We start from the raw sequence: 25,052 nt of genomic DNA, 5'->3' as shown, positions 1-25,052 counted from the left end.
TGTTTAGAAACGACAGCTAGCCATCTTGAAAAGGGGCGGAGTTTAACTAGAATGGCTGTAAAATAAATGTATGGGACTTTGAGAGATGTCTGGTCTGTTGATGTGTCTTCCTCCACTCCAGGTGACGGTGTCCTGTCGCAGCCCCTCCCCCGGTTGTTGGACCCCTCCCCCTCTCACCGTCTCTAACCAGCACAGCCATCACAACTCCCAGGTACGTCTGCTCTCTCCTCCTCCTCCTGGTTAACCTCAACCCCAGCCATCACAACTCCCAGGTACGTCTGCTCTCTTCTCCTCCTCCTGGTTAACCTCAACCCCAGCCATCACAACTCCCAGGTACATCTGCTCTCTTCTCCTCCTCCTGGTTAACCTCAACCCCAGCCATCACAACTCCCAGGTACGTCTGCTCTCTTCTCCTCCTCCTGGTTAACCTCAAACCCAGCCATCACAACTCCCAGGTACGTCTGCTCTCTTCTCCTCCTCCTGGTTAACCTCAACCCCAGCCATCACAACTCCCAGGTACGTCTGCTCTCTTCTCCTCCTCCTGGTTAACCTCAAACCCAGCCATGACAACTCCCAGGTACGTCTGCTCTCTTCTTCTCCTCCTGGTTAACCTCAAACCCAGCCATCACAACTCCCAGGTACGTCTGCTCTCTTCTCCTCCTCCTGGTTAACCTCAACCCCAGCCATCACAACTCCCAGGTACGTCTGCTCTCTTCTCCTCCTCCTGGTTAACCTCAACCCCAGCCATCCCAACTCCCAGGTACGTCTGCTCTCTTCTTCTCCTCCTGGTTAACCTCAACCCCAGCCATCCCAACTCCCAGGTACGTCTGCTCTCTTCTCCTCCTCCTGGTTAACCTCAACCCCAGCCATCACAACTCCCAGGTACGTCTGCTCTCTTCTCCTCCTCCTGGTTAACCTCAAACCCAGCCATGACAACTCCCAGGTACGTCTGCTCTCTTCTTCTCCTCCTGGTTAACCTCAACCCCAGCCATCACAACTCCCAGGTACGTCTGCTCTCTTCTCCTCCTCCTGGTTAACCTCAACCCCAGCCATCACAACTCCCAGGTACGTCTGCTCTCTTCTTCTCCTCCTTGGTTAACCTCAAACCCAGCCATCACAACTCCCAGGTACGTCTGCTCTCTTCTTCTCCTCCTTGGTTAACCTCAAACCCAGCCATCACAACTCCCAGGTACGTCTGCTCTCTTCTTCTCCTCCTGGTTAACCTCAACCCCAGCCATCACAACTCCCAGGTACGTCTGCTCTCTTCTCCTCCTCCTGGTTAACCTCAATCCCAGCCATCACAACTCCCAGGTACGTCTGCTCTCTTCTTCTCCTCCTGGTTAACCTCAAACCCAGCCATCACAACTCCCAGGTACGTCTGCTCTCTTCTCCTCCTCCTGGTTAACCTCAACCCCAGCCATCACAACTCCCAGGTACGTCTGCTCTCTCCTCCTCCTCCTGGTTAACCTCAACCCCAGCCATCACAACTCCCAGGTACGTCTGCTCTCTTCTCCTCCTCCTGGTTAACCTCAACCCCAGCCATCACAACTCCCAGGTACGTCTGCTCTCTTCTCCTCCTCCTGGTTAACCTCAACCTCAGCCATCACAACTCCCAGGTACGTCTGCTCTCTTCTCCTCCTCCTGGTTAACCTCAAACCCAGCCATCACAACTCCCAGGTACGTCTGCTCTCTTCTTCTCCTCCTGGTTAACCTCAACCCCAGCCATCACAACTCCCAGGTACGTCTGCTCTCTTCTCCTCCTGGTTAACCTCAACCCCAGCCATCACAACTCCCAGGTACGTCTGCTCTCTTCTCCTCCTCCTGGTTAACCTCAAACCCAGCCATCACAACTCCCAGGTACGTCTGCTCTCTTCTCCTCCTCCTGGTTAACCTCAACCCCAGCCATCACAACTCCCAGGTACGTCTGCTCTCTTCTCCTCCTGGTTAACCTCAACCCCAGCCATCACAACTCCCAGGTACGTCTGCTCTCTTCTCCTCCTCCTGGTTAACCTCAACCCCAGTCGTTCCTTCCAGGTCTCTCCAGAAGGAGAATATCTTGTGATATCTGTCTGACATCTATCTCCTGGTTAACAACAGAGCACCAGTAGGACAACAGGTGGATGTGATAATAATTGTGACTATTTAAGGATTTCTTATTACAAGAGATGCCATACTTAACTAAAAATAAGTATTCCTCCTCCCTCCTCCTCTCTTCTCCCCTCCCCCCTGCTCCCTCTCTCCTGCCAACTACAGGTGGTGAGGGGTCGCTGCAGGTCTGTGAGTGTAGGAGAGCAGTGGCTTCAACAGAACAGCGCCACCAGCAGGTTGACCACCGTGACTGCAGCCTCCCCGTCACGCTCTCACTGCTCCTTCAGGTAGTCACCGTGTACCCTCTCTTCTCTTCTCCTCTCTTCTCTCATCCATCTGAACTATCTCTCCTCTCTGCTCGTCTCCTCCTTTCCTTTCCTTTCCTCTCCCCTCTGTCTCAACACACACTCCACACCTCTCCCAATGTGACGAGAGGGCATGATTAGATGGCTAGATAAGAAACATGAAGGAGAATTTGTCTCTCTAATCGTATTCTCTCTAACACAGTCTTTTCTCTGGTACTGGTACATCATTTTCATTTTATCTCACCATAAAATGAGACTTTTATCAATATATTGGCCTGTATTTACCTCCCAGAAATGAAATGCTAATTAGCTGCTAATGTTGCTATCATAAAGAACTACAAATGCCATGATGATCTGGACGAGACTGCCGAATCGAGGCAAAGGTAAGAATCTCTGGATTAACTATCTAATGTTAGTTAAATTTAATAATGAATAAATTGGCTACATTTCTTTAAATTGACAATTCTGTGAACTGTCTTGTGCAACTTTTAAATTGACACAATACCTGTTAGCCAAGGTGTCAGCTAGAGATGGCGTGCGGGAGCTTACAGGGATTTGTAGTCTTGCATGATGTCTACTTTGATGCTAATTAGCATTTTAGAATCTGAGAGTAAACAGAGCCGAATATATTGATAAAAGTCACCTTATCTGATAGAGATTTACACGGTTATCAATACATCACGCCAGGGTAAGCCTACACGAAACACAGCCCTTATTTTAAGTGTTTCTAAAATCCCCTGTGGGAAAAAAATTAATGGTAGAAAAACGATTGGAACCATTTCCCTGTTTGACCGCTAGGTTTTATGGGTATTATGACACCTCCACTATGAGTCCTCAAATGCGAATTGCAATTAAATCTGATGAGAACCATAATAAGGATGCATTCCAATATTATTTCATTTGCATGCTGAGAATGTTATTTATTTAGCAGACGCTCTTATCCAGAGCGACTTACAGGAGCAATTAGGGTTAAGTGCCTTGCTCAAGGGCACATCGACAGATTTTTCACCTAGTCGGCTCGGGGATTAGAACCAGCGACCTTTCGGTTACTGGCACAACGCTCTTAACCACTAAGATACCTGCCGCCCTAATTTGTAGTGATATTAAGCAAAACTTAAATATCAAACGTTCTAAATCTTCTGAGTACCTCCAAGACAAGGTAAAATATGTATTGCGTGAACATCAATGGAATATTATGTTGAACCTAAAACAGATACGCTATGAACGTCATAAAAACAGACTTATTTGATTCTTACAACATTAAGGGGAATGTCCTAATGTTCTGTGAATGTTCCCGGTTTGCTGGGTTGTCTTTTATCCCTGTAGGAAGGGACGAGGGGAGGCCAAAAAGTGTCGTAAGGTGTACGGAGTGGAGCGCAAGGAGCAGTGGTGCACGGCCTGCCGCTGGAAGAAAGCATGCCAGCGCTTCCCTGACTTAACGAGTGCGTGAACGAAGGATGATGAAAGAGAGAGAGAGACTTGAAAAAAAGAGAGGACGCGATCACAATCAGGGCCTGTAAGCCATCAAGAACAACAACTTCCTTTTTTTTCTAACCTCCCCCCCCGAGGAATAAAGTTATTTCTGTAATTGTATTTGTATACGTTGACCTGAGCAGTAAGTCAGTGTGTGATGGTGGTGCTAGTAGCTAGTAGGTTAGACTGTGTTATGATGAGGTAGGCCTGCAATGCTCGTCCTTCCTAGCCTGGTCCCAGACCTGTTTTTTTTATGTGTGGTATGGGAACAACCATACACAGGGATGGAACTTTTTGGGCACTGGCTTGTATCCCTGGGTAACAATCGGGTCAAAAGTCTGTGCCATGCGATATTTCTAAGGACAAAATTTAGACCGTCCTGGCGGGCTAGTGTGGCACATTTTCTACTAGCCCAATCTGAAAAGTACTAGCCGGGCTTGCGGGCTGGCTTAGTTTCCATCCCTGGTTGAAAAAGGCACTTAATCCTTAACTGCTCTCCAACATGATTCTCCTTCTTCTTCTTCTTCTTCTTCTTCTTCTTCTTCTTCTTCTTCTTCTTCTTCTTCTTCTTCTTCTTCTTCTTCTTCTTCTTCTTCTTCTTCTTCTTCTTCTTCTTCTTCTTCTTCTTCTTCTTCTTCTTCTTCTTCTTCTATACAGCACAAGCTGATCTGGCCCCAGGATACTTCTACCTTCCACTGATGAACATGTCTCTCCTCACCTCCCACTGAGAACATGTCTCTCCTCACCTCCCACTGAGAACATGTCTCTCCTCACCTCCCACTGAGAACATGTCTCTCCTCACCTCCCACTGATGAACATGTCTCTCCTCACCTTCCACTGATGAACATGTCTCTCCTCACCTTCCACTGATGAACATGTCTCTCCTCACCTTCCACTGATGAACATGTCTCTCCTCACCTTCCACTGATGAACATGTCTCTCCTCACCTTCCACTGATGAACATGTCTCTCCTCACCTTCCACTGATGAACATGTCTCTCCTCACCTTCCACAGATTCTTTCAATCTCATCCTCCAACACGTCAATCTTCCCTGTGGTGTCTACAGAGGCTATGGAATACCTTTACCTCTATATGGTGTGCTATGAGATCTTCTTTTGGACAATTTTGTATTTTTGTGTTTTTTTTAATTATTATATAAATAACATTATGTCATGTTTTGGCACATTTTGCAATGTATTTTACAAGGATAATGATGAATGAGCTACATTTGGTTTGACTCGTTGTGGTTTGAGTCGAGTCAGTTCCCTCCATACAGTTCCCTTCTACTCTTCCCCGTCTTGGTGAACAGTGTCATGGTCCTGTCTGTATTTATGGTCCTGTCTGTATAAGCTATTGGACAGGTTAGAGGTCAATTGGAATTGAACCCAACCCTGATATTGGACCACTCCCAAGGGATCAGGCAATATTAGACAACTTAATTTGTAGTAGCCTTCTAGTGAAATAAGAAACATAGTGTTTAACGTTATTTTATAACACAGTCAAATAAAGTACCAAAAAAAAAACACAGAGAATATTGGGACAATTACAGTTTTCTGCATTACATTCCACAAGAGGAATAGCAAACTAATTTATTATATTTTTCTCTATACAGTTTTCATTAATACTTTTAAACAATGGTACACATTAGAAATGTGGTTAGAAATGTACACTGTATTCAGAAAGCTATTTGTATATGAACGAGAGACATGTACTCACAAACACACACATGCACACATGCATATACACACACACACACACACACACACACTCTTACCTCAAAGGAGTACTGGATACTGCCTGAAAGAATGTCTTGCAAAACAATATGACCCTCTATTACTAACAGGTGAACTTGTAACCTAAAACCATAACATAATGTTGTGTTATTGAGTATTTTCAGTCAAGAAAACAAACTCTATTCCATACAGTAACAATAACATAACATGCACAATATATCTCTCGCCTCCTTTGAGAAAATCAGATGGGTGGTACATTCAGTTTGGTCTGTATCCTGGAAGACAAATGCAGGACATTATCTACTCTACCAACACCAGGGGGCAGTGTTGCCCTACTATCTGGGATGCTGATCTACTCTACCAACACAAGTGGGCATCGTTACCCTAATGTCTGGGATGCTGATCTACTCTACCAACACCAGGGGGCAGTGTTGCCCTACTGTCTGGGATGCCGATCTACTCTACCAGCACCAGGGGGCAGTGTTGCCCTACTGTCTGGGATGCCGATCCTACTCTGCGGTCCCCACCCACTACGTGGCCAAGCAGCAAAGTAAAAATTGGCTATGTTGTAAAAATGTATTAAAACTACAATTAGCTTTTTGATCTTTAATTTAAGGTAAGAGTTAGGCATAAAGTTAGCAGTGTGGTTAAGGTTAGGGTTAGGTTTAAAAGCAGATTTTAAGAAGATAAAATTGCAGAATAGGCAGGCCATCTGACTTTGCAACTTGACCAGATAGTAAGGACTGTTCTCTGCCCAGCGAGATACCAGAAGTATGTGGACACCTGCTCGTCGAACATCTCATTCCAAAATCATGGGTATTAATATGGCGTTGTTCTGCCTCTTTGCTGCTATAACAGCCTCCACTCTTCTGGGAAGGCTTTCCACTAGATGTTGGAACATTGCTGCGGGGACTTGCTTCCATTCAGCCACAAGATAATTAGTGAGGTCGGGCACTGATGTTGGACGATTAGGCCTGCCTTGCAGTCGGCTTTCCAATTCATCCCAAAGGTGTTCAATGGGGTTGAGGTCAGGGTTCTGTGCAGGCCAGTCAAGTTCTTCCACACCGATCTCAACAAACCATTTCTGTATGGGCCTTGTTTTGTGCAGGGGGGGGCATTGTCATGCTGAAACAGAAAAGGGCCTTCCCCAAACTGTTACAACAAAGTTGGAAGCACAGAATCGTCTAGAATGTCATTGTATGCTGTAGCGTTAAGATTTCCCTTCACTGGAACTAAGGGGCCTAGCCCGAACAATGAAAAACAGCCCCAGACCATTATTCCTCCTCCACCAAACTTTACAGTTGGCGCTATGCATTGGGGCAGGTAGCGTTCTCCTGGCATCCGCCAATCCCAGATTCGTCCGTCAGACTGCCAGATGGTGAAGCGTGATTCATCACTCCAGAGAACGCGTTTCCACTGCTCCAGAGTCCAATGGCGGCAAGCTTTACACCACCCCAGCCGACGCTTGGCATTGGGTATGGTGATCTTAGGCTTGTGTGCGGCTGCTCGGCCATGGAAACCCATTTCATGAAGCTCCCGACAAACAGTTCTTGTGCTGACGTTGCTTCCAGAGGCAGTTTGGAACTCGGTAGTGAGTGTTGCAACCGAGGACAGACAATTATTACGCACCACGCGCTTCAGCACTCGGCGGTCCCGTTCTGTGAGCTTGTGTGGCCTACCACTTCACGGCTGAGCCGTTGTTGCTCCTAGAGTTGTTGCTCCTAGATGTTTCCACTTCACAATAACAGAACTTACAGTTGACCGGGGCAGCTCTAGCAGGGCAGAAATTTGACAAACTGACTTGTTGGAAAGGTGGCATCTTATGACGGTGCCACGTTAAAAGTCACTGAGCTCTTCAGTATGGCCATTCTACCGCCAATGTTTGTTTATGGAGATTGCATGGCTGTGTGCTCGATTTTACACAGCTGTCAGCAACTGGTGTGGCTGAAATAGCAGAATCCACTAATTTCAAGGGGTGTCCACATACTTGAAGATACTTTTGCCATGTAGTGTAAAGAGCATTCGGAAAGTATTCAGACCCATTGACTTTTTTCACATTTCGTTACGTTACTGCCTTATTCTAAAATGGATGAAATAATTCCCCCCCATCAATCTACACACAATATCGCATAATGACAAAGCAAAAACAGGTTGTTAGAAATGTTTGCAAATGTATTAAAAATAGCAAATTGAGATATCACATTTACATACAGTACCAGTCAAAAGTTTGGACACTCCTACTCATTCAAGGGTTTTTCTACATTGTAGAATAATACTGAAAACATAAAAACTATGAAATAACACATATGGAATCATGTAACAAGCAAAAAAGTGTTAAACAAATCAAAGTATATTTTATATTTGAGAATCTTCAAATAGCCACCCTTTGCCTTGATGACAGCTTTGCACAGCTCTCAACCAGCTTCACCTGGAAGGCTTTTCCAACAGTCTTGAAGGAGTTCCCACATATGCTGAGCACTTGTTGGCTGCTTTTCCTTCACTCTGCCGTCCGACTCATCCCAGACCATCTCAATTGGGTTGAGGTTGGGAAATTGTGGAGGCCAGGTCATCTGATGCAGTGCTCCATCACTCTCCTTCTTGGTAAAATAGCCCTTAGACAGCCTGGAGGTGTGTTGGGTCATTGTCCTGTTGAAAAACAAATGATAGTCCCACTAAACCCAAACCAGATGGGATGGCATATCGCTGCAGAATGCTGTGGTAGTCATGTTGGTTAAGTGTGCCTTGAATACTAAATAAATCACAGACAGTGTCACCAGCAAAGCACCCCCACACCATAACACCACCCCCTCCTCCATGCTTTACGGTGGGAACAGACATGCAGAGATCATCCGTTCACCCACACGCGTATCACAAAGACACGGCGGTTTGAACCAAACATCTCCAATTTGTACTACAGACCAAAGGACACATTTCCACCGGTCTAATGTCCATTGCTCGTTTTTCTTGGCCCAAACAGGTATCTTCTTCTTATTGGTGTTCTTTAGTAGTGGTTTCTTTGCTCAATTCGACCATGAAGGCCTGAGTCACACAGTCCCGTCTGAACAGTTGATGTTGAGATGTGTCTGTGACTTGAACTCTGTTTAGCATTTATTTGGGCTGCAATTTCTGAGGTTGGTAACTCTAATTAATTTATCCTCTGCAGCAGAAGCAACTCTGGGTCTTCCATTCCTGTGGCGGTCCTCATTAGAGCCAGTTTCATCATAGTGCTTGATGGTTTTTGCAACTGCAGTTCTTTACATTTTCCGTATTGACTGACCTTCATGTCTTAAAGTAACTATGGACTGTCTTTTTTCTTAGCCCCCCCCCCCCACACACCTTGTCACAACACAACTGATTGGCTCAAATGCATTAAGAAGGAAAGAAATTCCACAAATTAACTTTTAAGAAGGCACACCTGTTAATTGAAATGCATTCCAGGTGACTACCTCATGAAGCTGGTTGAGAGAAGAGCGTACAAAGCCGTCGTCAAGGCAAAGGGTGGCTATTTGAAGAATTTCAAATATAAAATATATTTTGATTTGTTTAACACTTTTTTGGTTACTACATGATTCCATATGTGTTATTTCATAGTTTTGATGTCTTCACTATTATTCTACAATGTAGAAAATAGTAAAAATAAAGAATAACCCTTGAATGAGTAGGTGTGTCCAAACCTTTGACTGGTAGTGTAAGTATTCAGACCCTTTACTCAGTACTTTGTTGAAGCACCTTTGGCAGTGATTACAGCCTCGAGTCTTCTTGGGTATGACGCTACAAGCTTGGCACACCTGTATTAGGGGAGTTTCTCCCATTCTTCTCTACAGATCCTCTCAAGCTCTGTCAGGTTAGATGGGTATCGTTGCTGCACAGCTATTTTCAGGTCTCTCCAGAGATGTTCGATCAGGTTAAAGTCTGGGCTCTGCCTGAGCCACTCAAGGACATTCAAGCCACTCCTGCGTTGTCTTGGCTGTGTGCTTAGGGTCATTGTCCTGTTGGAAGGTGAACCTTCACCCCAGTCTGAGTTCCTGAGCGCTCTGGAGCAGGTTTTCATCAAGGATCTCTCTGTACTTTGCTCCGTTCATCTTCCCATCGATCGTGACTAGTCTCTCTGTCCCTGCCGCTGAAAAACATGGTGAAACAAAGTTTCCTCCAGACGTGATGCTTGGCATTCAGGGCAAAGAGTTCAATCTTGTTTTTATCAGACCAGATAATCTTTTTTCTCATGGTCTGAGAGTCCTTTAGGTGCCTTTAGGCAAACTCCAAGTGGGGCTGTCGTGTGCCTTTTACTGAGGAGTGGCTTCCGTCTGACCACTCTACCATAAAGGCCTGATTGGTGGAGTGCTGCAGAGATGGTTGTCCTTCTGGAAGGTTCTCCCATCTCCACAGAGGAACGCTGGAGCTCTGTCAGAGTGACCATTGGGTTATTGGTCACCTCCCTGACCAAGGTCCTTCTCATCCAATTGCTCAGTTTGGCCGGGCGGCCAGCTCTAGGAAGAGTCTTGGTGGTTCCAAACTTCTTCCATTTAAGAATGATGGAGGCCACTGTGTTCTTGGGGACCTTCAACGCTGCAGAAATGTTTTGGTACCCTTCCCCAGATCTGTGCCTTGACACAATCCGGTCTCGGAGGTCTACGGACAATTCCTTCGACCTCATGGCATAGTTTTTGCTCTGACATGCACTGTCAACTGTGGGACCTTATATAGACAGGTGTGTGTCTTTCCAAATCATGTCCAATCAGTTGAATTTACCACAGGTGGACCAATGAATTTGTAGAAACATCTCAAGGATGATCAATGAAAACAGGATGCACCTGAGGTCAATTTCGAGTCTCATAGCAAATGGTCTGAATACCTATGTACATAAGGTATTTCTGTTAATTTTTTAAAATACATTTGCAAAAATAAAATAAAAAACTGTTTTTGCTTAGTCATTATGGGATATTGTGTGTAGATCGATGAGGGAAACAAATCATTTAATGCATTTTAGAATAAGGCTGTAACGTAACAAAATGTGGAAAAAGTCAAGGGGTCTGAATACTTTTCGAATGCGCTGTGTATAATCAGAATAGAGAAGATGCAGACCGCCAGTTCTGGAATTACCCAGAGACCATGCACAGTGCAAATAGCAACTGCAACCCTCCACTCGCTCAAGATTTATATTTCAAAAAAGATCAAGTGCATACATACATCTTAAACATCCAGTCATCACCATAACATGGGTGGTATTATATCCAGGATCTAATATCATGTAGTCTGGCCTTACGATACTGAAACACAATATTACATTATATATATTTTTCAGGATGCAGTTCATTAACTGGGGCGGTAGGGTGGGAGCAACGTTGATGGTTGGAAGGAAACATTCCTTACTTCTCTTCACACAACACCGGATGGGTTTCAGAATGATGATGTCATTACTCTTCTTCATTAGGCTGACGAGGTATGAGTTCACGGTCCCCGTAGCTGTAGTTGTAGACGTGGTCGGTAACTATAGGAATAGAATAGCAACATAACAGCAGACAAATGGTAAACTAGTAATTCTATTTCTATGGAGGTACCTGGGAGGGTGGAGGCACAGGAGAAGAGAAGAGCAGAGAGGCCCCAGGAGGGTGGAGGGAAGGGAGAAGAGAAGAGCAGAGAGGCCCCAGGAGGGTGGAGGGAAGGGAGAAGAGAAGAGCAGAGAGGCCCCAGGAGGGTGGAGGGAAGGGAGAAGAGAAGAGCAGAGAGGCCCCAGGAGGGTGGAGGGAAGGGAGAAGAGAAGAGCAGAGAGGCCCCAGGAGGGTGGACCCAGGAGGGTGGAGGGAAGGGAGAAGAGAAGAGCAGAGAGGCCCCAGGAGGGTGGACCCAGGAGGGTGGAGGGAAGGGAGAAGAGAAGAGCAGAGAGGCCCCAGGAGGGTGGACCCAGGAGGGTGGAGGGAAGGGAGAAGAGAAGACCCAGGAGGGTGGAGGGAAGGGAGAAGAGAAGAGCAGAGAGGCCCCAGGAGGGTGGAGGTACGGGAGAAGATAAGACCCAGGAGGGTGGAGGGAAGGGAGAAGAGAAGAGCAGAGAGGCCCCAGGAGGGTGGAGGTACGGGAGAAGAGAAGACCCAGGAGGGTGGAGGAAGGGAGAAGAGAAGAGCAGAGAGGCCCCCAGGAGGGTGGAGGTACGGGAGAAGAGAAGACCCAGGAGGGTGGAGGAAAGGGAGAAGAGAAGAGCAGAGAGGCCCCAGGAGGGTGGAGGTACGGGAGAAGAGAAGACCCAGGAGGGTGGAGGGAAGGGAGAAGAGAAGAGCAGAGAGGCCCCAGGAGGGTGGAGGTACGGGAGAAGAGAAGACCCAGGAGGGTGGAGGGAAGGGAGAAGAGAAGAGCAGAGAGGCCCCAGGAGGTTGGAGGGAAGGGAAGGCTACAGCCGGCTGGGCAGCCTCCTGACGCCCTGGGCTGGGTTAGTGAACCTCCCAACACCGCGGCCAGGGGCCCTGCTGCTGGTCATCCCCAGGTACTGCCGGAGAAGCTGGCTCACCCTCTTCTGGTTGTTCCATTTCCTGGCCGACTTCCTGATCCCGATGAACCCTCCGAGGCGTTTCTGCAGCGTCTTCCCCACGGGCCCGCCAATCAACTTCCTGTAACCGTGGCGACCTTTCAGGAAGCCCCCGAAACGCTTGGTCAGCTGGACCACGGCATCCTCCTCCTCATCTCCTCCCTCCCCCTGGCCGTTCCTCCTGACCTCCTCCTCATTCTCTTCCTCCTCCCTGTTCTCCAGACCCATTGCCAGGGAGTCTCCCTCGCCGGTCGAGCCCAGCGGAGAGGAGTCGTACTGGGCATCACGTCGCTCCAGGGTCTCGTCTTCCTGATCCGCTCCATCCTGCTGGTAGCGCTCCATGGCTGCAGAGTAGAGCATTTCGCCATCTGACTCCAGGTCTACAGGGCCCAGGTTTAAGGACCGTTTTTCCTCTGCTCTCTTAGACACAGCGCCGCCGTCTGGTGGGAGGGGGTAGTGCTGTAGCGTGGCTCGCTGACATAGCTCCCAGGTGAGGGCAGGGAAGACTTGACCGTCACACTCCAACAGACACACCTGTGGACAGACAGAAGAGAAGAGCAGAGAGACATGAAAGAGACTTGATTCCCTTACTGTATTATCTTACTTAAGTCTCTTACTGTATTCTCATACTGTAGTCTCACACTGTAGTCTCTTACTGTAGTCTCTTACCGTATTCTCATATAGTAGTCTCATACTGTAGTCTCATACTGTAGTCTCAAACTGTACTCTCATACTGTAGTCTCTTACTGTAGTCTCTTACTGTAGTCTCTTAATGTATTATCTTACTGTAGTCTCTAACTGTATTATCTTACTGTAGTCTCAAACTGTACTCTCATACTGTAGTCTCTTACTGTATTCTTATACTGTAGTCTCTTACTGTAGTCTCTTACTGTAGTCTCTTACTGTAGCCTCTTACTGTAGTCTCAAACTGTGGTCTCTTACTGTATTCTCTTACTGTATTCTCTTACTGTAGTCTCTTACTGTAGTCTCAAACTGTAGTCTCTTACTGTAGTCTCAAACTGTAGTCTCTTACTGTAGTCTCTTACTGTAGTCTCTTACTGTAGTCAGACAGACAGACAGACAGACAGACAGACAGACAGACATACATACATACAGACAGACAGACAGACAGACAGACAGACAGACAGACAGACAGACAGACAGACAGACAGACAGACAGACAGACAGACAGACAGACAGAGGGGTAAGAGTAGAGATGTTGCTCCCCTATAGCCTGAGATAACATGGTTGTTACTTCATTCAATCCTACATTCGATTTGCCTCAGTCTCAAATAGGCCTCCATCACAAGGCCTGTAGGTTTGACTTGTCTGTATGGGTAAAAGTGAATAGTTTTAGACTTGTGTGTGCAAACCACATGCCTATCAGGCCCTTGAGTAACTGTAATTGTCTGTTTTGATGAGGTAAACGGTAAATCCTGTTTCCTGTAATCCCATTCAGATGGGATGAATTAAAGTTAGTTGGAGATTAGAGAAAACCTGCTCACCTCAAAAGAGAATGGGGAGAGAAGGAGCAGTTCTGAGGAGTTATCGACAGAAATTAATTATCCATAGCAAATTAAATAGGTGGACTGATGGATTATTCCCAGCAATCTGAATGTGTGTGTGTGTGTGTGTGTGTGTGTGCATGTGTGTGTGTGTGCATACGTGCGTGGGTGCATACATGCGTGGGTGCATGCCATGTCATGGCCTTATGATCTCTCTCAGTGTGTGGTGAGGAAACTATAACAATATAACAATATAACCCAGAGGATTATATCTGGCCTCTATAGGTCTATAACAATATAACCCAGATGATTATATCTGGCCTCTATAGGTCTATAACAATATAACCCAGAGGATTATAATCTGGCCTCTATAGGTCTATAACAATATAACCCAGAGGATTATATCTGGCCTCTATAGGTCTATAACAATATAACCCAGAGGATTATATCTGGCCTCTATAGGTCTATAACAATATAACCCAGAGGATTATATCTGGCCTCTATAGGTCTATAACAATATAACCCAGAGGATTATATCTGGCCTCTATAGGTCTATAACAATATAACCCAGATGATTATATCTGGCCTCTATAGGTCTATAACAATATAACAATATAACCCAGAGGATTATATCTGGCCTCTATAGGTCTATAACAATATAACCCAGAGGATTATATCTGGCCTCTATAGGTCTATAACAATATAACCCAGAGGATTATAATCTGGCCTCTATAGGTCTATAACAATATAACCCAGAGGATTATATCTGGCCTCTATAGGTCTATAACAATATAACCCCAGCTGCACCAGTCAATTAGCTCCTATGTTACCACAGATCCCCAGCTGCACCAGTCAATTAGCTCCTATATTACCACAGATCCCCAGCTGCACCAGTCAATTAGCTCCTATATTACCACAGATCCCCAGCTGCACCCGTCAATTAGCTCCTATATTACCACAGATCCCCAGCTGCACCAGTCAATTAGCTCCTATATTACCACAGATCCCCAGCTGCACCAGTCAATTAGCTCCTATATTACCACAGAGCCCCAGCTGCACCCGTCAATTAGCTCCTATATTACCACAGATCCCCAGCTGCACCAGTCAATTAGCTCCTATATTACCACAGATCCCCAGCTGCACCAGTCAATTAGCTCCTATATTACCACAGATCCCCAGCTGCACCAGTCAATTAGCTCCTATATTACCACAGATCCCCAGCTGCACCAGTCAATTAGCTCCTATATTACCACAGATCCCCAGCTGCACCAGTCAATTAGCTCCTATATTACCACAGATCCCCAGCTGCACCAGTCAATTAGCTCCTATATTACCACATATCCCCAGCTGCACCAGTCAATTAGCTCCTATATTACCACAGATCCCCAGCTGCACCAGTCAATTAGCTCCTATATTACCACATATCCCCAGCTGCACCAGTCAATTAGCTCCTATATTACCACAGATCCCCAGCTGCACCAGTCAATTAGCTCCTATATTACCACAGATCCCCAGCTACACCCGTCAATTAGCTCCTATATTACCACAGATCCCCAGCTGCACCAGTCAATTAGCTCCTATATTACCACAGATCCCCAGCTGCACCAGTCAATTAGCTCCTATATTACCACAGATCCCCAGCTGCACCCGTCAATTAGCTCCTATATTACCACAGATCCCCAGCTGCACCAGTCAATTAGCTCCTATATTACCACAGATCCCCAGCTGCACCAGTCAATTAGCTCCTATATTACCACAGATCCCCAGCTGCACCAGTCAATTAGCTCCTATATTACCACAGATCCCCAGCTGCACCAGTCAATTAGCTCCTATATTACCACAGATCCCCAGCTGCACCCGTCAATTAGCTCCTATATTACCACAGATCCCCAGCTGCACCAGTCAATTAGCTCCTATATTACCACAGATCCCCAGCTGCACCCGTCAATTAGCTCCTATATTACCACAGATCCCCCCAGCTGCACCAGTCAATTAGCTCCTATATTACCACAGATCCCCAGCTGCACCAGTCAATTAGCTCCTATATTACCACAGTCCCCAGCTGCACCAGTCAATTAGCTCCTATATTACCACAGATCCCCAGCTGCACCCGTCAATTAGCTCCTATATTACCACAGATCCCCAGCTGCACCAGTCAATTAGCTCCTATATTACCACAGATCCCCAGCTGCACCAGTCAATTAGCTCCTATATTACCACAGATCCCCAGCTGCACCAGTCAATTAGCTCCTATATTACCACAGATCCCCAGCTGCACCAGTCAATTAGCTCCTATATTACCACATAACCCCAGCTGCACCAGTCAATTAGCTCCTATATTACCACAGATCCCCAGCTGCACCAGTCAATTAGCTCCTATATTACCACAGATCCCCAGCTGCACCCGTCAATTAGCTCCTATATTACCACAGATCCCCAGCTGCACCAGTCAATTAGCTCCTATATTACCACAGATCCCCAGCTGCACCAGTCAATTAGCTCCTATATTACCACAGATCCCCAGCTACACCCGTCAATTAGCTCCTATATTACCACAGATCCCCAGCTGCACCAGTCAATTAGCTCCTATATTACCACAGATCCCCAGCTGCACCAGTCAATTAGCTCCTATATTACCACAGATCCCCAGCTGCACCCGTCAATTAGCTCCTATATTACCACAGATCCCCAGCTGCACCAGTCAATTAGCTCCTATATTACCACAGATCCCCAGCTGCACCAGTCAATTAGCTCCTATATTACCACAGATCCCCAGCTGCACCCGTCAATTAGCTCCTATATTACCACAGATCCCCAGCTGCACCCGTCAATTAGCTCCTATATTACCACAGATCCCCAGCTGCACCCGTCAATTAGCTCCTATATTACCACAGATCCCCAGCTGCACCAGTCAATTAGCTCCTATATTACCACAGATCCCCAGCTGCACCAGTCAATTAGCTCCTATATTACCACAGATCCCCAGCTGCACCAGTCAATTAGCTCCTATATTACCACAGATCCCCAGCTGCACCAGTCAATTAGCTCCTATATTACCACAGATCCCCAGCTGCACCAGTCAATTAGCTCCTATATTACCACAGATCCCCAGCTGCACCAGTCAATTCGCTCCTATATTACCACAGATCCCCAGCTGCACCAGTCAATTAGCTCCTATATTACCACAGATCCCCCCCAGCTGCACCAGTCAATTAGCTCCTATATTACCACAGATCTCCAGCTGCACCAGTCAATTAGCTCCTATATTACCACAGTCCCCAGCTGCACCAGTCAATTAGCTCCTATATTACCACAGATCCCCAGCTGCACCCGTCAATTAGCTCCTATATTACCACATATCCCCAGCTGCACCAGTCAATTAGCTCCTATATTACCACAGATCCCCAGCTGCACCAGTCAATTAGCTCCTATATTACCACAGATCCCCAGCTGCACCAGTCAATTAGCTCCTATATTACCACAGATCCCCAGCTGCACCAGTCAATTAGCTCCTATATTACCACAGATCCCCAGCTGCACCAGTCAATTAGCTCCTATATTACCACAGATCCCCAGCTGCACCCGTCAATTAGCTCCTATATTACCACAGATCCCCAGCTGCACCCGTCAATTAGCTCCTATATTACCACAGATCCCCAGCTGCACCAGTCAATTAGCTCCTATATTACCACAGATTCCCAGCTGCACCCGTCCAATTAGCTCCTATATTACCACAGATCCCCAGCTGCACCAGTCAATTAGCTCCTATATTACCACAGATCCCCAGCTGCACCAGTCAATTAGCTCCTATATTACCACAGATCCCCAGCTGCACCAGTCAATTAGCTCCTATATTACCACAGATCCCCAGCTGCACCAGTCAATTAGCTCCTATATTACCACAGATCCCCAGCTGCACCAGTCAATTCGCTCCTATATTACCACAGATCCCCAGCTGCACCAGTCAATTAGCTCCTATATTACCACAGATCCCCCCCAGCTGCACCAGTCAATTAGCTCCTATATTACCACAGATCCCCAGCTGCACCAGTCAATTAGCTCCTATATTACCACATATCCCCAGCTGCACCAGTCAATTAGCTCCTATATTACCACAGATCCCCAGCTGCACCAGTCAATTAGCTCCTATATTACCACAGATCCCCAGCTGCACCAGTCAATTAGCTCCTATATTACCACAGATCCCCAGCTACACCCGTCAATTAGCTCCTATATTACCACAGATCCCCAGCTGCACCAGTCAATTAGCTCCTATATTACCACAGATCCCCAGCTGCACCAGTCAATTAGCTCCTATATTACCACAGATCCCCAGCTGCACCCGTCAATTAGCTCCTATATTACCACAGATCCCCAGCTGCACCAGTCAATTAGCTCCTATATTACCACAGATCCCCAGCTGCACCAGTCAATTAGCTCCTATATTACCACAGATCCCCAGCTGCACCCGTCAATTAGCTCCTATATTACCACAGATCCCCAGCTGCACCCGTCAATTAGCTCCTATATTACCACAGATCCCCCAGCTGCACCCGTCAATTAGCTCCTATATTACCACAGATCCCCAGCTGCACCAGTCAATTAGCTCCTATATTACCACAGATCCCCAGCTGCACCAGTCAATTAGCTCCTATATTACCACAGATCCCCAGCTGCACCAGTCAATTAGCTCCTATATTACCACAGATCCCCAGCTGCACCAGTCAATTAGCTCCTATATTACCACAGATCCCCAGCTGCACCAGTCAATTAGCTCCTATATTACCACAGATCCCCAGCTGCACCAGTCAATTCGCTCCTATATTACCACAGATCCCCAGCTGCACCAGTCAATTAGCTCCTATATTACCACAGATCCCCCCCCCCAGCTGCACCAGTCAATTAGCTCCTATATTACCACAGATCCCCAGCTGCACCAGTCAATTAGCTCCTATATTACCACAGTCCCCAGCTGCACCAGTCAATTAGCTCCTATATTACCACAGATCCCCAGCTGCACCCGTCAATTAGCTCCTATATTACCACATATCCCCAGCTGCACCAGTCAATTAGCTCCTATATTACCACAGATCCCCAGCTGCACCAGTCAATTAGCTCCTATATTACCACAGATCCCCAGCTGCACCAGTCAATTAGCTCCTATATTACCACAGATCCCCAGCTGCACCAGTCAATTAGCTCCTATATTACCACAGATCCCCAGCTGCACCAGTCAATTAGCTCCTATATTACCACAGATCCCCAGCTGCACCCGTCAATTAGCTCCTATATTACCACAGATCCCCAGCTGCACCCGTCAATTAGCTCCTATATTACCACAGATCCCCAGCTGCACCAGTCAATTAGCTCCTATATTACCACAGATTCCCAGCTGCACCCGTCAATTAGCTCCTATATTACCACAGATCCCCAGCTGCACCAGTCAATTAGCTCCTATATTACCACAGATCCCCAGCTGCACCAGTCAATTAGCTCCTATATTACCACAGATCCCCAGCTGCACCAGTCAATTAGCTCCTATATTACCACAGATCCCCAGCTGCACCAGTCAATTAGCTCCTATATTACCACAGATCCCCAGCTGCACCAGTCAATTCGCTCCTATATTACCACAGATCCCCAGCTGCACCAGTCAATTAGCTCCTATATTACCACAGATCCCCCCAGCTGCACCAGTCAATTAGCTCCTATATTACCACAGATCCCCAGCTGCACCAGTCAATTAGCTCCTATATTACCACATATCCCCAGCTGCACCAGTCAATTAGCTCCTATATTACCACAGATCCCCAGCTGCACCAGTCAATTAGCTCCTATATTACCACAGATCCCCAGCTGCACCAGTCAATTAGCTCCTATGTTACCGCAGGAACGGGCCGGACCGGGCTGACGATGCGCACCATTGGCTTGGTGCGAGGGGCAGGAACAGGCCGGGCCGGGCTGGCGACGTGCATCACAGGCTTGGTGCGAGGGACAGGAACAGGCCGGACCGCACTGGGAACACACACCACTGGCCTTATACGGGGATCAGGAACGGGCCGGACCGGACTGGCAACACACTTCAGTACCTCTCGCCGTGCCTCTACACTTTCCCTCCCTCTAATCACCAATGGCTCCCGTAACCCGGTGGCCTTCTCTCCTCGTCCACAAACTCGCCCTTTGTCTGCCTCCAGCAGCCCCGTCGCCCATGCCATGTGCCCCCCCCCTAAAAATGTCTTGGGGGTGCCTCTCGCCTGTCCGACGACGACACTGTTGGCGCCGTACCTCCTCTCTCGCCAGGGCTTTAACCCTAGCCCATGGTCCTCTGCCCTCGAACATGTCCTCCCAGGACCACCATTGGCCCACCTGGGCCATTGCCAACTTCTCCAGCTCCCTACCCGGCGTTAGCTCCGAAACACGCTGCTTGGTCCAGTATTGGTGGGATCTTCTGTCACGATCGTTGAAAGGAGTAGACCAATGCGCAGCGTGGAATGCGAACATACTTTAATTATTATTCACCACACGAACAAAAACAACAAAACGATACGTGAAGTCCTTGGGTACATACACAAACCAACACGGAACAAGATCCCACAAACACCAATGCCCAAACGGCTGCCTAAGTATGGTTCCCAATCAGAGACAACAAGCAACAGCTGATTCTCGTTGCCTCTGATTGAGAACCACCCCGGCCAACATAGAAACACAATGAACTAGATCCTGAACATAGAAACACAAAACATAGACTCTACACACCCTGGCTCAACATGACAGAGTCCCCAGAGCCAGGGCGTGACAAGTGCCTTGTTGCAAACAGGATGCATGTTTTAGAATATTTGTATTCTGTACAGGCATCATTCTTTTCACCCTGTCAATTAGGTTAGTATTGTGGAGTAACTACAATGTTGTTGATCCATCCTCAGTTTTTTCCTGTCACAGCTATTAAACTCTGGAACTGTTTCAAAGTCACCATAGGCCTCATGATGAAATCCCTGAACAGTTTCCTTCCTCTCCGGCCACTGAGTTAGAAAGGACGCCTATATTGTTGTAGTGACTGTTTTTTTTGATACACCATCTAAAGTGTAATTAACAACTTCACCATGCTCAAAGGGATATTCAATGTTAGCTTTTTTTTTTTTTTTTACCCATCTACCAATAGGTGCCCTTCTTTGCGAGGCATTGGAAAACCTCCCTCGTCTTTGTGGTTGAATCTGTGTTTGAAAGTCACTGCTGGAGTGAGGGACCTTACAGATAATTGTATGTGTGGGGTACAGTGATGAGGTAGTCATTCAAAAATCATATTAAACACTATTATTGCATACAGAGTGAGTCCATGCAACTTATTATGTGACTTGTTAAGCACATTTTTACTCCTGAACTTATTTAGGCTTGCCCTAACAAAGGGGTTAAATACTTATTTACTCAAGATATTTCAGCTTTTAATTATGTATTAGTTTGTAAAAATTTCGAAAAACATAATTCCACTTTGACATTATGGGGTATTGTGTGTAGGCCAGTGACAGAAAAAACTATATTTCATCCATTTTACATTCAGGCTGTAACAAAACAAAATATGGAAAAAGTCAAGGGGTGTGAATACTTTATTCTAAATATGTTGTACCCCTTTTTCTCCCCCAATTGGTAGTTACAGTCTTGTCCCATCACTGCAACTTAGACCGCTGCGCCACCCGAGAGGCCCGGGTGTGAATACTTTCTGAAGACTTTATATTACCACAGATCTCTAGCCTCAGCGGCACCAGTCCACAGCTTCATTAGCTACATCAGCTTAGACCTGGGTTCAAATACTATTCAAAATAGTTTCAAATACATAAGCTGGTCTTGCCTGGCACTTTGGAAGTAATAGAATAGTCCCAAAACTGGGCCTCTCGAGCGGCGCAGCGGTCCTAGAGGCATCACGCCAGACCCGGTTCCGATCCCAGGCTGAGTCGCAGCCGGCCGCGACCGGGAGACCCATGAGGCGGCACACAATTGGCCCAGCGTCATCCGGGTTAGGGGAGGGTTTGGCCTGCCGGGGATGTCCCAATGTGCTCTAGCGACTCCTTGTGGCGGGCCCGGGCGCATGGCTCTTGACCTTCGCCTCTCCCGAGTCCGTATGGGAGTTGCAGTGATGGGACAAGACTGTAACTACAAAAAAATAAAATAAACAAAAAGTCCCAAAACTAAAAACTCACCACCCAATCTGGCACCCCAGACAAGCTAGAGCAAACATGAAAATATTTCTAATAGTGTTTGAACCCAGGTTTTCTACTTCAAGCTGCCTCAGTCAGAAGCATAATTAGAATGATTATCTACATTAGCACTGCTACTGCTACGTCCCATGACTCACCCTAATGGCAGAATATTAAATTACTGTTCAAACGTTGTAAAAGCTGTGTGGTAAAAACTTGTTGTGGATTTGTGTTTTTTCAAATAAACGATGACGATCACACTACAACCATCATCCATACGACCATCATCCATACGACCATCATCCATACGACCATCATCCATACGACCATCATCCATACGACCATCATCCATACGACCATCATCCATACGACCATCATTCCCATGCTGCATGCGGCACACGCATATGCACACACACCACACACCACACACACCACACACACCACACACCACACACCACACACACCACACACCACACATCACACACCACACACCACACACACCACACACACCACACACCACACACCACACACACACCACACACCACACCACACACCACACACACCACACACCTCACACCACACCACACACCACACACCACACACCACACACACCACACACACCACACACACCACACACCACACACACCACACACACCACACCACACACCACACACACCACACACACCACACACCACACACACCACACACACCACACACACCACACACACCACACACCACACACCACACACACACACACCACACCACACACCACACACACCACACACACCACACACCACACACACCACACACACCACACACACCACACACCACACACACCACACACACCACACACACCACACACACCACACACCACACCACACACACCACACACACCACACACCACACCACACACACCACACATACATGCATAGAGTGCATTCAGAAAGTATTCAGACCCCTTGACTTTTTCCACATTTTGTAAAGTTACAGCCTTATTTTAAAAAATATATCAAATTTTTTTATCCTCATCAATCTACACACACTACCCCATAATGACAAAGCAAAAACAGGTTTTTTGAAATGTATGCAACATAAAAAAAATATATATATATATATATATATATATATCTATATATATATATATATATATGAAATATCACATTTACATAAGTATTTAGACCCTTTACTCAGTTCTTTGTTGAAGCACCTTTGGCAGCGATTACAGCCTCAAGTCTTCTTGGGTATTTGGGGAGTTTCTCCCATTCTTCTCTGCAGATCCTCTCAAGCTCTGTCAGGTTGGATGGGGAGTGTCGCTGCACAGCTATTTTCAGGTCTCTCCAGAGATGTTCGATCGGGTTCAAGTCCGGGCTCTGGCTGGGCCACTCCTGCGTTGTCTTGGTTGTGTGCTTAGGGTCGTTATCCTGTTGGAAGGTGAATATTCTCTTCAGTCTGAGGTCCTGAGCGCTCTGGAGAAGGTTTTCATCAAGGATCTCTCTGTACTTTGCTCCGTTCATCTTTCCCTCGATCCTGACTAGTCTCCCAGTCCCTGCCGCTGAAAAACATCCCCACAGCATGATGCTGCCACCACAATGCTTCACCGTAGGGATGGTGCCAGGTTTCCTTCAGACGTGACGCTTGGCATTCAGGCCAAAGAGTTCAATCTTGGTTTCATCAGATCAGAGAATCTTGTTTCTCATGGTCTGAGAGTCCTTTGAGTGCCTTTTGGCAAACTCCAAGCGGGCTGTCATGTGCCTTTTACTGAGGAGTGGCTTCCGTCAGGCCACTCTACCATAAAGGCCTGATTGGTGGAGTGCTGCAGAGATGGTTGTCCTTCTGGAAGGTTCTCCCATCTCCACAGAGGAACTCTGGAGCTCTGTCAGAGTGACCATCGGGTTCTTGGTCACCTCCCTGACCAAGGCCCTTCTCCCTCGATTTCTCAGTTTGGCCGGGTGGGCCAGCTCTAGGAAGAGTCTTGGTGGTTCCAAACGTTTTCCATTTAAGAATGATGGAGGCCACTGTGTTCTTGGGGACCTTTCCCCAGATCTGTGCCTTCGACACAATCCTGTTTCGGAGCTCTACGGACAATTCCTTTAATCTCATGGCTTGGTTTTTGCTCTGACATGCACTGTCAACTATGGGACCTTACATAGACAGGTGTGTGCCTTTCCAAATTTACATTTACATCATTTAGCAGACGCTCTTATCCAGAGCGACTTACAAATTGGTGCATTCAATTTATGATAGCCAGTGGGATTACTTTATACTATTCCAGGTATTCCTTACAAGTCATGTCCAATCAATTTAATTTATCACAGGTGGACTCCAATCAAGTTGTAGAAACATCTCAAGGAGATCAATAGAAACAGGATGCACCTGAGCTCAATTACGAGTCTCATAGCAAAGTGTCGGAATGCTTACAGTATGCAAATAAGAATAACAATTTCTAAAAGCCTGTTTTCGCTTTGTCATTATGGGGTATTGGGTGTAGATTGATGAGGAATTTTTCTTATTTAATCAATTTTAGAATAAGGCTATAACGTAACAAATTGTGGAAAAAGTGAATGGGTCTGAATACTTTCCGAATGCATTGTACACGCACACACACACACACACACACACGCACACACACACACAGTCACTCACCAGTGTGTTGAATGCTTGCTGCTGGCTCTGGCTCTGGGGGTTGGGTATTAGGAGGCCACAGGCCAGGCAGTCCCCCTGGCAGTCACTCAGTCCTGGGAGACACAGGCGCAGCAGCAGCAGCAGGCTCCACAGAGACCACTTCATGACTCACTACTGAGGGAGACCCAGTCGGACAGTCAGAGGGATGGAGGATAGGGACGGGACGGGACGGGACGGGAGGAGGGTGGAGGCCTGAGGGTGTAGGGCAGGATGTAGGGTTTAGGGTGTAAAGTGTAGCGCACAGCCTGGTGGGAAGACACAGAGGTGAGGAAAAGGAGAGAGAAGAAGAAGGAGAGAAGAAGAAGAAGAAGAAGAAGAAGAAGAAGAAGAAGAAGAAGAAGAAGAAGAAGAAGAAGAAGAAGAAGAAGAATCGTGGAGGAAAGAGGAGGTTAGTCATTAATTTCCAAATGTTCATTTCAAAGGGGTGAGCAGGTAGTCTGGCTGACACCATGTGAGCCGGGTCAGCCCGACTAGTGAGCAGGTTCATAGAGGTATGATATTGTCACAACAACAACAACAACAACAACAACAACAACAACAACAACAACAACAGCATAATA

The 25,052-nt window shown here is 46.8% G+C and overlaps 2 protein-coding genes across 5 annotated transcripts in view; one reads left to right on the top strand and one right to left on the bottom strand.

Moving 5' to 3' along the window:
• LOC121552200 (zinc finger protein 395) overlaps positions 1 to 5,391 on the top strand; it is a 31,408-nt gene extending 26,017 nt beyond the window's left edge. For 3 of the 4 annotated variants that reach the window (XM_045211234.1, XM_045211232.1, XM_045211233.1), the window contains exons 8-10: positions 122 to 211; positions 2,254 to 2,375; positions 3,720 to 3,953. In XM_045211234.1, coding sequence (XP_045067169.1) covers positions 122 to 211; positions 2,254 to 2,375; positions 3,720 to 3,843 — 336 coding nt within the window. In that variant the 3' untranslated portion in view covers positions 3,844 to 3,953. Of the gene's footprint in view, positions 1 to 121; positions 212 to 2,253; positions 2,376 to 3,719; positions 3,954 to 4,523 lie in introns of those variants that run through there. The other variant, XR_006657837.1, reaches the window with a different exon arrangement.
• A 6,532-nt stretch (positions 5,392 to 11,923) lies between these two features.
• Positions 11,924 to 24,656, bottom strand: LOC121552550 (prepronociceptin-like). Its single transcript, XM_041865504.1, has 2 exons — positions 24,454 to 24,656; positions 11,924 to 12,650 (listed from the first exon to the last, which is right to left on the bottom strand). Exons 1-2 carry the CDS (start codon positions 24,595 to 24,597, stop codon positions 11,982 to 11,984), a joined length of 813 nt encoding a protein of 270 aa, XP_041721438.1. The 5' UTR covers positions 24,598 to 24,656; the 3' UTR covers positions 11,924 to 11,981.
• Between the last annotated feature and the right edge of the window lie 396 nt (positions 24,657 to 25,052).

This window comes from Coregonus clupeaformis, chromosome 36 (assembly GCF_020615455.1).
Source record: "Coregonus clupeaformis isolate EN_2021a chromosome 36, ASM2061545v1, whole genome shotgun sequence".
In the NCBI taxonomy this organism is placed as follows: domain Eukaryota; kingdom Metazoa; phylum Chordata; class Actinopteri; order Salmoniformes; family Salmonidae; genus Coregonus; species Coregonus clupeaformis.
Note: the sequence above shows the minus strand (reverse complement) of the source record. Positions and strands in the feature narration are given on the sequence as shown.

Coding starts and splice junctions, on each gene's coding strand:
- LOC121552550 (XM_041865504.1), bottom strand. CDS start 24,597: ATGAAGTGGTCTCTGTGGAGCCTGCTGCTGCTGCTGCGCCTGTGTCTC. Junction 12,651..24,453: donor AGCAAGCATTCAACACACTG/GTGAGTGACTGT, acceptor GTCTGTCCACAG/GTGTGTCTGTTGGAGTGTGA.